At 52.2% G+C, this 14,827-nt stretch overlaps 6 protein-coding genes across 6 annotated transcripts; 2 read left to right on the forward strand and 4 right to left on the reverse strand.

Moving 5' to 3' along the window:
* Window positions 1-151: 151 nt before the first annotated feature.
* PtrM4_006970 (uncharacterized protein) lies at window positions 152-442 on the reverse strand (the record flags this gene model as incomplete). Its single annotated transcript, XM_001930690.2, has 1 exon — window positions 152-442. The coding sequence occupies one exon, from the start codon at window positions 440-442 to the stop codon at window positions 152-154; it is 291 nt and encodes a 96-aa protein (XP_001930725.2).
* Window positions 443-966: 524 nt separating this feature from the next.
* PtrM4_006980 (Qor, NADPH:quinone reductase and related Zn-dependent oxidoreductase) lies at window positions 967-2,085 on the reverse strand (the record flags this gene model as incomplete). The annotated part of the gene is made up of 1 exon (XM_001930691.1): window positions 967-2,085. The coding sequence occupies one exon, from the start codon at window positions 2,083-2,085 to the stop codon at window positions 967-969; it is 1,119 nt and encodes a 372-aa protein (XP_001930726.1).
* Window positions 2,086-3,139: 1,054 nt separating this feature from the next.
* Window positions 3,140-4,624, reverse strand: PtrM4_006990 (SPS1, Serine-threonine protein kinase; the record flags this gene model as incomplete). Its single annotated transcript, XM_001930692.1, has 6 exons — window positions 3,140-3,461; window positions 3,511-3,616; window positions 3,667-3,729; window positions 3,780-4,130; window positions 4,187-4,282; window positions 4,345-4,624. The coding sequence occupies 6 exons, from the start codon at window positions 4,622-4,624 to the stop codon at window positions 3,140-3,142; spliced, it is 1,218 nt and encodes a 405-aa protein (XP_001930727.1).
* Window positions 4,625-5,308: 684 nt separating this feature from the next.
* PtrM4_007000 (uncharacterized protein) lies at window positions 5,309-6,123 on the reverse strand (the record flags this gene model as incomplete). The annotated part of the gene is made up of 7 exons (XM_001930693.2): window positions 5,309-5,351; window positions 5,408-5,493; window positions 5,543-5,740; window positions 5,797-5,879; window positions 5,929-5,941; window positions 5,995-6,012; window positions 6,076-6,123. The coding sequence occupies 7 exons, from the start codon at window positions 6,121-6,123 to the stop codon at window positions 5,309-5,311; spliced, it is 489 nt and encodes a 162-aa protein (XP_001930728.2).
* A 635-nt stretch (window positions 6,124-6,758) lies between these two features.
* Window positions 6,759-10,631, forward strand: PtrM4_007010 (ROM1, RhoGEF, Guanine nucleotide exchange factor for Rho-Rac-Cdc42 GTPase; the record flags this gene model as incomplete). The annotated part of the gene is made up of 3 exons (XM_066102829.1): window positions 6,759-7,107; window positions 7,366-10,460; window positions 10,512-10,631. 3 exons carry the CDS (start codon window positions 6,759-6,761, stop codon window positions 10,629-10,631), a joined length of 3,564 nt encoding a protein of 1,187 aa, XP_065965031.1.
* Window positions 10,632-11,913: 1,282 nt separating this feature from the next.
* Window positions 11,914-12,932, forward strand: PtrM4_007020 (DUF1421 multi-domain protein; the record flags this gene model as incomplete). The annotated part of the gene is made up of 3 exons (XM_001930695.1): window positions 11,914-12,000; window positions 12,164-12,274; window positions 12,363-12,932. The coding sequence occupies 3 exons, from the start codon at window positions 11,914-11,916 to the stop codon at window positions 12,930-12,932; spliced, it is 768 nt and encodes a 255-aa protein (XP_001930730.1).
* Between the last annotated feature and the right edge of the window lie 1,895 nt (window positions 12,933-14,827).

Raw genomic sequence — 14,827 nt, forward strand, 5'->3', positions numbered from 1 at the left:
AAAACCCCCGTCCTAGCTAAAATCTCACTCCCAGTACAAACCGTCAACACCCACTTTGGCCTCTTATCCTCCCCGTTTCTCAGTCCCTGTGTTAGAATCCCCTCCAGCCACCACCCTACCCCTCTCATTCTCTCCTCCCACCCCTCCCCCCTCATCCCCAACCCCCAGGCACAATCACAACATCCCAATCCCACAGAGCTGTCTCAAACGTATGCGTCGGCACGATGGATTGAGCGAACACGCTGCCGCGCTGCGTGCCGGCGGCTGTTTGAGTTGAGATGGGGGTTAGGGAGGCGGCGACGATGGAGAGGGTGAGGGGATGCGTGTAGGAGAGGATGTTTAGGGCATCGAGGGGGCCGGCGACGTCGAGGAGTTGGAAGGAGGGGTAGAGAATTATGGCGATTTTCATGGGGAGACGGGTAGTGGAGGGGGAGGGGGACATTGCTTGGGTTGGGTGTTGGGGGGGTGGATGATGATGATGATGATGATGATGATAGGAAGAGGAATGTTTCAAGCGAGCTCGAAGGTGAGAACGGATATTCAAATGAGGTAACTACAGCTTGAAATCTGAATGCAGGAGGTAAGGTCCAACAATTTTAATATAAATATCCGTGTGCTGCGGGATGGAGTCGAAGAGAGGGACTAAGCAATACGATTAGTAAGCGCCACGGCTTGGTCACCATGAGAAGAAGCGGAGTAACGCCGTAAACGCTACCTAGATACATCTCACCAAACAGACTACACAATTATAGATTTCTGACTTATCAGAGGAACAGATATTTCATAACCAGCTTTAGCGAGTTTTTCATTTTCATGATACCTACATGAACTTTAAGTTGTACTACGACTACTGTAGTGCCCCGTGACAAATACATAGTAAAAAAGTAACCATTTATAACGAAACCTCCTCTCACCTCAGGTAGACTAAACCCCCTTACCATTACCACAAACCCCCATCCAAACCCCCTACAAAACAACAACCAACTTCTTCGCACTAACTCCCTTCATCATCCTATCCAACCCCTCTTGCACACTCTCCAACCCCCTCCCCACAACCTCCGCCTCGGGCTTCGCTTGAAACTTTCCCACACTCAACGCCACCGGCAGAAAATCTTCATAAACCGCTTTGCCTACCTCATTAACCATGAGATCATTTCCCCAGATGAACTTATACCCTACACCTTTCACCTTACATTTCACAAACGTACTGAGTTTGAACCACACAAACCCCGCTATGAAGCTCACCAACTGCATTCCTTTTGGTGGAACAACGTTGGGCATCGGCAGTGAGGGTTGCGCGATGAATTTTCGTCCTGGGGTAGAGGCGATGATGGGGATGCAGGATCCCATGCTGTTGGGGCCGATAGCGAGGGCACCGGCGTGCTGTTTGTCTTTTAAGAGAGAAATGATGGACGGGATAGTGGAGGCATCATTATAGTCGAATACTTGTGATGCTCCTAGCGACTCCACGTAGTCGAAGTTTCGGGGGGAGCACGTTGTTATGACATCGTACCCGGATGCGACGGCCAGCTGGATAGCGTTGGAACCTAGCGATGTAGATCCACCCCAGATGAGCAAGTACTGGCCTGCGGATCCTTTTGGTGTTTTCACCGACGGGTGCGGTAGGGCGAGGTAATCTTTCATATACAATCCACAGGCAGCGGTGGAGAGACACAAGGGGAGCACGCAGGCTTTTTCGTAAGGGAGGTTGTCTGGAATGGGGGAAACGAGGTTGGAGCGTAAAACGACGTATTTTTGGAATGCACCTTCTGAGGATTTGTTGCTGCGGGAGTCGAGACCTACGGCGTGGCCGATGACGCGGTCGCCGGGGGAGAAGCGCTTGACGTTTGAACCGACTTCTACGACTTCACCGGCGACGTCTTCGCCGAGGGTGAAGGGGTATTTTACCCAACCCATCATGTTGTCGCCCATGAGTTGCTTCATGCTGTCGATGGGGTTGATGGCTACGGCGCCGGTTTTTACGACGACTTCGTTGTCGCCAGGCGGTGTGTAGGGTGCTTCTGAGACGACGAGCGGGTGGACTTGCTTGCCGGTGAGCCAGGCGGCTCGGTTGGTTGGAGCCATTGTTTAGACGGTGGTATGGTGGTGTGAGAAATGAAAACGTGAGGTTAGAAACTAGGTACCTCTCAAAGACAGCTGATGGGGTATAAAGCGGGAAATGTAAGAGCGTAATAAAGATGTTGAATCAAAAGTACAATCCAAACCACCAGGAAGGCCTATACATAAGTATATAAACACCTACCTAACCAATGTCCAACTGGGCTATTCCATCGGCCCGACGTTGCATATGCATTGTGTAGTTGACGTCCATTCCAAGGACGGAGTAACTCAGCGGACTTTGTGATGCCCCGGGATCCGTGTACCTGAAAGGCAACTCGAAATGCAAACACGGTGATAACTACCAACCCCATCACAGCCATCACCATCGGCTCCATCCCTTGCCTGGCCCCATATCATGGAAAGAAAGTTAACCCGCCTCGCCGCTTGCACAAAACGTCCCCCTGGCCCGCGGCTTGTCTCTTCTTCCCCATCGGTCCACCCGACGTCGATCGGGGGCCCCACTTAAATCCCACGTGACGTACCGGGCGCAAATTACACCAAATCGGGAAGTTCTGCATAAAGACGAAGCGGGTGGCGGTTAGATGTGATCCGTGGTAGACTGCTGCTGTCATCGCGCCCGCAAGCCACGTGTCTGGATGAGATGACGTTTAACCACGCAACCATCTATCACTGCAACTCAGCGATTTCAATAGAAGTTCCACGAGGCGCTGCACCTCGAATTGATAGATACAGACTAAGCTATATATTGAAACGACTAGCTTCTCCATCACGCCAGGCGTATCCTACGTAAGGCATTCAACAGCCTTTCAACAGCACGTATACACTTTGTGCGTAGCAACAGGACCTGTGATAACCGCGAAAACATGAACCCCAAACGTCCTCGATATCCAAATATCATCGTCTTCATCATCAGAGTTCATGTAACAAGCTTTCTTCATCAGCACATGGGAATTTCCTATCCAATGTTTCCGCCTCATTGCCATGCTTGTTTTCCACCTCTTATCGTGTGTCTTTTGGGGGATCATTGTCGTCCCCTAGACTGTTTTTCTGTAAAAGACTAAAAGTCCCTGAAACTCTCCTCCCATCTATCGCTCAGTTCTTTGGTATACGGATCTCTCTTGTCCGACTCGGGTTCATACTCGTCAAAATTTCGTGTATCCGCAGGACCTCTTAGGTGTGGTACTATGGGGCCTTGTACTTCGCGGTTGTATAGTTTCTCCCAGTCAATGTTCTTGAACCATTCATGTTGCTTGACACGCTGGGCGCCGCCGGCGACGTTGCCGAGACGTTTCGACGTGTCGACTGTGCAGAGACCAGAAATAAGGTCGCGGGCTGTAGGAGACATGGCACTAGGGAAGCGAACACGACCCTCTACGATTCTGCAGCGAGTTAGGATAAGCACAAATGCCCAGCAACACTAAAGCGTACTGTTCGTAGATCTTCATGGGGTTCTGATCCCAGAAGGGTGGTTGGCCAACGAGGAATTCGTATACTAGAATGCCAAAAGCCCACCAATCGACGGCAGTACCGTGGCCTGCATGCGTGTTAGCCGCATATCCCCACACAGCGTCATGCATGATATACCTGTGTTGCGAATGACCTCGGGAGCCAGATACTCGGGAGTGCCGCAGAGTGTGTAGGTTTCTCCTGTCCAGCCGTTAGTTTTGGGAAACTAGCCGTAGTGACGTCAGACGTACTATTATCTACTTTCTTAGCAAACCCAAAGTCTACCAGCTTAAGGTGACCTTCGGCGTCTATGAGGATGTTCTCGGGCTTGAGGTCTCTGTATGCGACACCTTCTCTTTCGTGGAGGAATTCGAGTATGAGAACTATTTCGGCGGCATAGAATTGGGAAGTGGGTTCGTTGAAGCGTCGCGCTCGGCGCAGGTAGCTAAAGACCTCACCACCGGGGCAGTAGTCAAGTACCATGTACAGCGAGTCGAGCGACTGGAAGCTGGCGACCATGGTGGTTATGAAGGGGTGTCCTGCGACTTTGGCAAGGACATTGCGCTCGTTGCGAACATGCTCGACCTGCTTGAGACGAATGACTGAGAAGAGGGCGTTGAGCAGCTGGACAAGCGCAAGAGACAAGGAATAAACGTACCGTCTACCTTGCGCAGGATCTTTAGGGCGAAAACTTTGTTCTCGTCGCCGGCCTTTGCGTCCTTTAATCGCACCAGCCACACGCGCGCAAAAGTACCTGACACATGGTCAGCATGCATCCAGTCTCGTCGTCGGTCATGGTTCAAGATGCGCACGCACCCGTGCCCAGTGTTTTGATCAACTCAAAGTCTTCCTGTCGCAACACCTTGGATGAATGGCCCACGGGCTTCTTCTCCGGGTCGATGTCGATTTGGTCGGGACTCAGCGTGTGCTTTTGCGCCTCCCACTGCGCCAAGTGCTGCTTCTCTTCCTCGCGCGGCTTGTCCATGGCCGAGTCGGTGCGGTCGTGGAGCGGGCCGGCATGCGAGGGCGAAGAGGCGTCCTTCTTGTCGCGGTGGTGCTGCACGGGGTGCAGCATGTTCTTGAAGGTAGTCGCCATGGTAGGCGGCAGGTCGGCGGCGTGCAACAACAGCAGTCGCGGGCGTTGTAGTCGGAGCGGGGGGTTCCAAGGTCGTTTCCGGGTCTGGGGGGCACGAGTTCAGTGTTCAGCAGCAGAGACACCACATGGCAGCACACAGCAAACGTAGAAACGTATAATCAGACGGATGGATCGTGACCGAGGCGGTGCGGTTAGGCGGTGCGACCGGACTGGTGGCAGTCGTCAACCATGGATATGCTGGCGGGTGGTTTGAAGACTTGGTGCAAGGGAGCGGGAGCGGGCGCAACAAAGTCGTGCTAAGTGCACAGCAGTGTGCAGACATGGCGGGGGGTTGACATGCCCCCAAAACATGACGCAGCCGGCGTGGGGAGCTTGCAAGCCGTAAGCCGCAAGCCGAAGCTGCAACAAAGCCGAAGAGCTGCATGGTTGCGTCGACGCCCGAGTCCGACAGCTTGCTTGCTCACATGCATGTGCAAATGCCCGCCAACACTCTCTAGTTTGGTACTTGGACTTCAATACGAACCAAACTGCCGCTATGCATTAATCTCAGCCTTTAAATACATTTCATGCCCGGGCAGAATCTGCCCACAGTAACTCCCGTGTAAACTCCCGTCTGTTGCATGCGCGTCCTACTGTTTTCTACACCACACCAGCTAGTCGTACAATTTGCCTCTCCGTGCCGCTTCAGCCACTTGCTCTGGTGTTGAGAATGAGGGCGACAATAAGTCTGCAGAGGTTAGTATATATATATATGCTTTGGTCCGTCGTGTACCGGATGCATACCCGTAGAGTCCCAATACTTCAGCGAAAATGAGAATGAGCACCATGCCGACAAAGATTCTCGACTGGCTCATAAAGGAGCGTACGCCCTGCGCATGTTAGTGCATGCCCTCGTATTGTTTCCACGACGCGACCTACAGCATCTCCTACGATTCCAATAGCGTATCCCGCAGCCAGGCCCGACAGCCCGACCGACAGACCGGCTGCCATGTGCATGAATCCAGCATATAGCGAGTACGTGTTGTTTGGTGGTGGCTTGATGTCGCTGGCGATGAGGACTGATATGACGAGGGCGTAGACGGCCAAGATACCCGACATGACAATGGGAATGAGCGACTGGGCAAGTGGTTAGCTTGGATGAAGCTCCTCTAGCACCTGCCAGCGCTTCGTACCTTCATGATCAGGTCCGGCCTGTATGTACCAATACCGGCAATGCCGATGCCAGCTTTAGCTGTTCCATACGCAGCTCCGGCGCCTGCTCTTGTTAGCTCGTACCCAGCCAACTACGCGTCGGGGCGTCATACATCCAAAGATCATCTGTCGTGGGTTGGTATATTAGAACGACGGCCAAAAGGGGTTGGGCTACTCACAGCGAAGGCGATTCCGCTCTACGTGCTGTTAGCTATCAAAGTATCATCATCATCATCAACGTCAGGGTCCGGTGCACTCACCATGCCGAAGAAGGGCGCGAAGCTCGGCGCGAGCTCATTTGAAGACATGCTGCCGTGGGCGTAGCAGTAGTAAGCTAAGCAAAGGGTAGGGAGGACGCGGTGAAGGTCGAGTCGGGGTTGCGGTCGGGGTTGATGCGTCCAAGACGGACAGGATGCAGCAAGTGGTTTGGTGAGGACGGCGACGATGGCGGCGCCAAGCATAGGGCGGTCCAACACCTGCACCACCGCCATTCTCCCACGACAACGCCGCGAGCTGCTAGGAAGGCCGGCCAGCAGCGCTTCCCTCAGCCAACGCTACCACGCATTTCGCCCATTGCTAGCCGCCATCTTCTACAAGACATCAACCTCTCACCACTTACGCCGTCCTCGCCGGCCCCTCGCTGGGCGGCGTCATCGCAGCTGTCAGAATCGCCCTGGGCTCGCTCGCACTCGTGCACTCTCGTTTGCACCCCGCCGGCACCTACACACGACTCGCACTCGCTCGCCATATCGCAGCACCGCCAGGACTTTTGTAACGACGTGCGCTGCCCATTTCCACGCCCTCGCCCCGCCGTTAGAGACGCCCTACTGCCCCCCAGACGCCCAAGACACGGCCGAAAGTCCAGGACGAAAAAGCCCGCTCCCCGCCAAACCGGCACGGCGAATGCACACGACAGGTCAGCAACGCTGTCCAAGATAGAGACATGGCCGATTACGGGAACCAACAGCGGCCAGACTTTGCGCGCGGTCCGGGCCCTGGACAGCCCGCAGGCGCAAGGGAAACCGCCTTTACAAACATCTTCGGCGCCAACCCTGCCATGGCTGGCCGCTCGCAGACGATGACTTCGCAGTCCCATCCGCGCATGAATGATCGGGCTGCTACAATGTCCAGCCAGACGGCTGACATGATGCAGCGCGCCCCGCCAATGCGTCAGCCTGTCAATGGCTACGATCGACGCCCTCAACCGCCGTACGATGGGCGCACGGGACCCGGCTTCGGGGAGCAGCGCCCCATGGATCCGCAGAATGGCTACAACCGCCCCGTGCAGAACGGTTACGGCCCAAATTCGCGATATCCTGAAGCGCAGCAGCCACAACAACAGCAGCCGCAGCAGCAGCAGCAGCGCCAGCCGCAGCCACAGTACTTGCCACAACCCCTTCGCCCTGAGCGCCAGCCATACGGCCAGCCCCAGCGGTTTGACCCCCGAACGCCTGTCGGTCAGCCCCCGTACAACAAACCCATCCCTAATCGCTTTCCCGGCCCTCCGGGTCCTGCTATGAACGCAGACCCGTACCGCTCACAATCGCTAGCACTGAACCCGCGTCCACAATTCACCCCTGGCGGTCCGTCGCATCCATCCCAGGCCAACACGTTCCGTCAACAGCCATACATGAACCACATGGCAAGAACGACAGCCCAGGGCCGAGTGGTGCCGGAGCGCCCTGATGAGCGGACCATGTCCATGACCTCGTATACACGAGACCCCGAACACACGCAGACCATGAGTGGAAGAATCATACCAAGTCGAAGACGAGAATCGGGCGGGAATGACATGGTACCGCCTGGCCACCCTCAGGATAGGGGACTGCCACCAAATCCCAGAAGTGTCAGCCAGGGCAGCATGCCAAACCAGTCACAGAGCCAGTCGCGGACCATGTCCATGGCATCCACTATTGTGCCTCCCTCGGAGCGTACCAGCACCATGTCTTCCATGAGCTCGCGTCCTGATTCCACCCAAACCATGGGCAGCAACTCCAGCAACAACAGGACTTCTAACCAGTCGATGAATTCATTGACACCTAGCGGTCAACAAGCGCCCGCCCAGCGACGCGCGCCTCTAGTCTATCCCGCCCTCTTGTCTCGAGTCGCAGAAACCTTTCAGGATAGAGTGGGCCTTACAGAGAAAGAGAAGGACGGCCTCGTGTACAAGCAGGCTTTCACTGGCGCGGATGCTGTCGATCTCATCTCGTTTATCATCAAAACGACGGATCGCAATCTAGCGCTGCTCCTCGGCAGGTCTCTGGACGCGCAAAAGTTCTTCCATGACGTGACATATGCCCACCGATTGCGCGACTCATCCAATGAGATTTATCAGTTCCGCGAGACCATGGTCGAGGACAAGTCGGAGATTAATGGTGTCTTCACTCTCCTCACAGAGTGCTATTCTCCTACATGTACTCGTGACCGTCTTTGCTATTCCATTGCGTGTCCCCGCCGCCTGGAGCAGCAAGCTCGTCTCAACATGCGCATTCAGCCTGGTCTCAAACGCGAGGAGTCTAGGGCAAGTTTGCACGAAGAAAAAGATAATGAAGAACAGAAGTTGTGGATCAACACTGTTCCAAAAGAGATTTCCGACAGCGTATCTGAGAAGGAGCAGAAGAGGCAGGAGGTCATTTCTGAACTCATGTACACCGAGCGCGATTTCGTAAAGGATCTCGAGTACCTCCGAGATTTCTGGATGAAGCCCCTGCGCAACCCGGCAACATCGCCTATCCCCGAGCACCGTCGCGAAAAATTCGTCCGGACTGTATTCTCAAACTGTCAAGAGGTTTACATGGTGAACTCCCGTATGGCCGAGCAGCTCACCAGGCGACAGCAGAAGGAAGCCGTCGTTCGGAATGTTGGAGATATCTTCTTGGAATATGTGCCGCATTTTGCGCCATTTATCAAGTACGGTGCCAACCAGCTCTTCGGTAAGTACGAGTTTGAGCATGAGAAACGCACAAATACTGGCTTTGCCAAGTTTGTGGACGAAGTAGAGAGGATGAAAGAATCGCGAAAGCTGGAGCTGAACGGTTATCTCACCAAACCAACAACGAGATTGGCTAGGTACCCGCTACTCTTGGAGAATATTGTCAAGTACACAGCAGACGACAATCCTGACAAGGAAGATATTCCCAAGGTCATCAAGATCATCAAGGAAACTTTGTCCAAGGTCAATGTTGAGTCTGGAAAGGCGGAGAACCATTTCAACCTGATGCAGCTCAACAAGGATCTCAAGTTTAGGCCTGGCGAATTTGTCGACTTGAAGTTGACCGACGAGAACCGACAGCTGGTTTTCAAGGGCACGCTGAAGAAGACCCCGACCGAAACTACTGGCGACATTACTTGCTACCTCTTTGATCATGCAGTCCTACTGGTACGCGCAAAGACTGTGAACAAACGCGAAGAGCAAAAGGTTTACAAGAAGCCTATACCGCTCGAGCTATTAGTAATCACTCAGATGGAGGAAGTCAATCCCAAGCTAGGCATCGCAAAACGCCCGTCAGCAAACTTGATCGCAGGCAAAGCCATTGCCGCTGCAACACCAAGAAACAACGATCCCAAGCAACAAGGATACCCCATCACATTCAAGCATCTCGGCAAAGGCGGTTACGAGTTGACGCTATTTGCCAGCACCCCCATTTCGCAGCAAAAGTGGATGGAGCACATTGACACACAGCAGCGAACCTTGAGAGAACGTAGCAACATCTTCACAAAGACTATTGTCAACGAAGGTTTCTTCTCTCCGACTATCAGAGTCACGTGTGCTGTCCCTCTCGATGGTGGACGCAAGCTGGCCCTGGGTACGGATGCTGGTGTCTATGTTGTGGAACGGAAGCCGAAAGATGCCTCGATACGGCCGCGTCGTGTGCTGGATTGCAAGGGCGTTACCCAGATTGAAGTCCTGGAACAACACGCCATTGTGCTTGTCTTGGCCGACAAAACTCTTTACTCATACTCTACCGATGCCCTGGAGCCCGACGAGTCACAAGCAATGGTCAAGCGGCCACGCAAGATTTGCCACGCCAACTTTTTCAAGGCTGGCATTTGTTTGGGACAACAACTAGTTGCCGCTGTCAAGACATCCGCGCTCTCGACCACGATCAAGGTGTACGAACCAAAGGAACAGATGGGCAACAAGAACAAAAAGTCTGGCTTTGCGAAGATGATGCTCTCTACGGGCGGCGCAGATCAACTGAAGCCTTACAAGGAGTTTTACATTCCTACCGAATCCACATCGATACACTTCCTGCGGTCCAAGCTTTGCGTTGGCTGTGCGCGTGGATTTGAAGTGGTCAGTCTCGAGACGCTCGAAACACAATCGCTTCTTGATCAGGCCGATACATCGCTCGACTTTGTCGTGCGGAAAGAAAACATCAAGCCCATTCACATCGAGCGCATGGGAGGAGAATTCTTGCTTTGCTACACCGACTACTCGTTCTTTGTCAACCGCAATGGCTGGCGGGCACGACCGGACTGGAAGATTACCTGGGAAGGCACGCCCCAGGCTTTCGCAATCTTCAACCCTTACATTTTGGCTTTCGAGCCTAGCTTCATCGAAATCCGACATATGGAGAGCGGTGGTCTGGTTCACATTATTACAGCCAAGAACATAAGATGGTTACACACATCAACAAGAGAGGTATGTGTATCTGATGAATTGATACTGGACGAAAGCGCTAACACGACACAGATACTATACGCGTACGAAGATGAAATCGGTAACGACGTGATTGCAAGCCTGGACTTTTGGCAAACAGGAAATGGAGGAAAGCAATCCCTCGATACCCAGCGGTCCTACGAAAAGAGCTAGAACTTGCCCACCCAACAATAAGATTCAGCAAGTTTTCATCATTTCACAAACATTCGAGAGCTTCTTTCATCACGTTACCGAGTACACCAAATTCGAGGCATCCAATCCCCACAGTCGCAGAAGAGCTGGCAAATGAACCCCTACCATTACCCGTACCTGCTCCACGTTTCCATCCTGCCGACGGCTAACAGGGATAATGATCAAAGAGAATCGGCCACAGAAAAGCTGGGCTAAACCGAGCCGCGGCGGGACCGGTGGTTGTTAACGATGGAATGTTGGCCTTTTTTTATAACAAATCCTTTTTTCATCTCTCTCTCTCTTGCTCCCTTTTTCTACCTTTCTACTGCGAACTTGCCGAGTTTTTTCTCTTCCAAAATCAGGATAGGAGAGTTATCTTTGTATCATACTAGAATTTTTAGCGAGCGGCGATTTGTTTGTGGGTTTTTCTGAGAATATGTGATGGGGATTTTGTTTTCTGGCTTTGGAATTGGGGTGTATGTGCGTGTGTCTGTGGGGAATGATGGATGCCGTGTGTCTGCTGTGTGCTGTGTGCTGTGTGTGTAGTGCGAAAGCTCGGATCTTGAGATGTAATTGAAGAAGCGATTTAGCGTGTTTTACCGTAACTGCAGTGCACTGAACAAACATTATGAGCAACTGGATTTTAATAGACTTGTTGTTACTTTAGTCTCCGGCCACTCCCTCCCTTCCCCCGGCAGGCTTGCGCACCTACAACCTTCACTCCGGAGCTTTGTCGTCCTCGGCGGCCCTTACCGCGCTGCTGTCTTCTTCCTGCCGGACAGGAAACGGCGGCTACGGCGTTGCCCAATCGCTAATTCTCCGACCACGGGCCTTTTTTTCACTGCCGTGTACTGGGATGCTAAGGGTTACTTTAGCCGGTTGTGTACAAGTGCTGGGTAGCTTCGAGCTGGAGACTCCACTTGGGCTGGGGTTTAAGCTGCATTTTTTGCGCCGGTGTACCTACCGCTTTGGTCTCGTGACGAATGTGATGGCTAACGCTGGCGTTGGCGTGCGATGGGTGACAGGCAAGGAAGGTGGGGAAGGAGGGATTGTTGTATTTAGTTTTACTTTTACCTTGACCCGTGAAACGACTAATTGATTGTTAAGATTTTTGAGCCGTGGCTGTGTAAGGGAAACGTATGGAATTTGATAGCCAAGGATTTGTGGAGAGAACGCGAATAGAGAAGAGAAGAACATTGAGAGAAAAAAGATAAGGAAGTCTGGAAAAAGAAAGAGAAAAACAGAAAAGGACAAGAAAGAAACCATGGCACCAGGTATCCTATGGGTATCCTCGCGGATTGTGAATAAAGACAAATTGGACGTTGAGAAGTTTTGTGAGTGGTACGAGAATGTATGTATTACCTGTACCTTTCCTCTCATCCTTCCTCATCCCAAACCATCACTCTCTTTTCTCCCTGTCACTCTCTCTGACACATCCAACAACAATCTTAACCTATTGTTGCTAGCTAAGGCGTCTATGACTAAGAGTGCAAAGCTAATGAAAGAAAATGTAGACACACATCCAAGAAGTCCTCATCCTCCCTGGTTTCCCCTCCGCCCTGAGGTATGAAGCCGTTACCCCCGTTCCCAGGGGCATGCAGTATGGGAAGGAGGCGCCTTGGTTGGTACGTTCATCTCACCCCATCCCTTCCCTCCCCTCATCTCTTTACCTACCCACATCCCACCCTCCCTAAGCGTATCTGATCCGCACAGACAACCTACGCCATGCCAGACGTCGACTACCGCCTCAGCCAAGCTTTCAAAGACCTCTCTGGCGGAAACCCCCCCAGCGCTGAATTAATCGAAGCCGTTTACAAACATACTCGTTTCGACACTAGGTTCTATGAGGAACGTGGTAGCTTCCCTGCCTCCAGTACCTCCCCCGCCACTGCCCCATCCCCCACCTCCTCGTCTTCTCCTACCCCCTCGTCTTCTTCGTCGTCATCCACGCCCCCAAAATTCCTCATCGCCGCTACCTTCCACGCCCCGAAGGACTGTACTACAGAGTTCCCAAAACAATTCCGCGCAAAGCTCCTACCGCAGTTGGAAGAGACACCAGGGTTTGTGAGGGCGAAGACGTACGAGGTTGCTACCGCGTTGGTGCTGGATCGTTGGAATTGGGCGGCTGCCGAGGGCGTACCGGGGTGGTTGGTTATGGCTGAGTTTGAGGGGGGTGAGGCGCCTGCTGTGGAGGGCTTCTTAGGAGAGGGAGGGGTGGAAGTGGGTGTTTATAAGGTGGGCAGGATTTATTCGGAGGAGGAGTGGGGGTGTGTTGGGGAGTAAGGGGGGTAAGGAGATGGAGATATGTGTGAGATTCAGGCCCTTTGAGGACTGAAAGTCGATGGGCCATAGATAGGAAGGCATTATCATGGAATCTGACTATACGTTATATCAGAGTGAAGTCGCCGAGTGTAGGCATTAGTATAAGACAGTAGGTGTAAATTATTCGATTCTTTAAGATTCTGTACCGCAGCCCACGTACATTGCATTAGTATAGAACGGTCTCCGTATTTCTTTGTTGCTGTAGGATGTCTAGAAGATATATTGTTCAGCGTGGGCGCTAAGACTTTCTATCTCCTTTATATGTATTTAAAGTAAGTGATATCAATACTTAGTACTAGCAGATTTTCACAACACGGTCTTTGTAGCAGCAGTACAAAAAAGCAGTTAAGGTTGTTGGGAATCGAACCTGCGGTAGATAAGGCAGCTGGTTGCTGCATGCACGAGCTTGGATTACACGGCTGACTAAGCCGTGTGGTCCGAGCTCTAGCTGCTGCCTTACTGCCGACCTCCCTCCACCTCCATAGAACAACAAGAACAATCACAATCATTTCAACTCGTTGCAACGAAGGTGGTTCCTATACCTTAGCCGTATCGACAAAGGTGTTATCCCAACACCTTATACTCTGTAAGTGACAGTTTTCACTCTATCGCCTTTATATTACCATAGTACTTAGTTATCCTTAGCGTACGAAACTGAAGAACTATCGATTATATAATCTTGACGAGAGCTCTACTAAGCTTTTTCACTCTTATCTCTCCATATTCCTATCTTACCGACCCACTTAATCCTGTAACCCTGCAATTCTACCTTTGGCCCCGTAGCATCAGCTGGTAGAAGTGCACTTTGATCGTGTACACCCTGCTGATTGGATTGGCCTTTACACAAGGTTTTGGAGATTTGAAAATGCTGTACTAAACCTTCCACCTGCGTGTATTTCGGACTGGAGAGTCGGTAAATTACGAGGCATGCTTTGCCAGTTGGCTGCAGCATTATCTCGTCATTCTCTTCCTCTTCCTCTTCCTCCTCCTCTTATTATTATTCTTTTTCTTCTATTTCTTCTTCTCTTTCCTCTCTACCCTATGCGATATTGTGGCGCTTCAACCTGCTTCCATACCAGCAACGGCAACCACGCCTAAAGCACGTATGCTATCTTGTTCATTGCGGCGAAAATAACGGCTCGTTCCTTGTTGTCATGGGTACAGATCTCGTGCGCCCAGGCGAAGCACAGGCCCGACAGGCCTCTTCTTGATCTGGGCTCCTCTCCTTCGTCTTCGTCTTCCTCTTGTCTCTCTACTTCCCTCCTCCTGTTTCTTCTTGTTCTTCTCCTTCTTTCTGTCCTCTCTCTTCTCCTAGATATCGAGGGGCACCCAGGTGTCATGAGATACTGGACATACTGGTGCATTGAGGTCACTATGCTCCAGACACTGCTTATCCACACTGCCAAGTGCACCGATATTCTCTTGTAGGGTATAATTATGGCCATGGGCTTGCAAAAACAGCGGGGCGCGGGAGATGACGACGTTGTGGAGCGGAAGATGAACGATCTCGGCATGTGTCATATGATCATGTGACCTACCTAGGTATTTTTCATGCGAGAGTGATATCGCTGAGTACAGGGCCCGACTTCAAGGCTTCACCATCCATGAATCCGTGCACATAGGCCACCCCTACAACGCGAAAAGTACTAGGTCCGACTTCATGGAGAATCAGCGGCACGCGGGATCCAGCGATGATCCATACTGCGTTGCTTTTTAGAATAGACTCAGAGCCCAGGCTGAGGTGCTTTTTGTTTGTCAAAAACAGTCGCAGATGAACGGCGTGTGAGAATGTTGTTTCGAAATCGACAGAGTCGATGGAGTAGGTCGAACTCTCCCTACACTCGGTGTGTGAGCTA

The sequence above is a fragment of the Pyrenophora tritici-repentis genome, chromosome 1 (assembly GCF_003171515.1).
Source record: "Pyrenophora tritici-repentis strain M4 chromosome 1, whole genome shotgun sequence".
NCBI classification, from domain to species: domain Eukaryota; kingdom Fungi; phylum Ascomycota; class Dothideomycetes; order Pleosporales; family Pleosporaceae; genus Pyrenophora; species Pyrenophora tritici-repentis.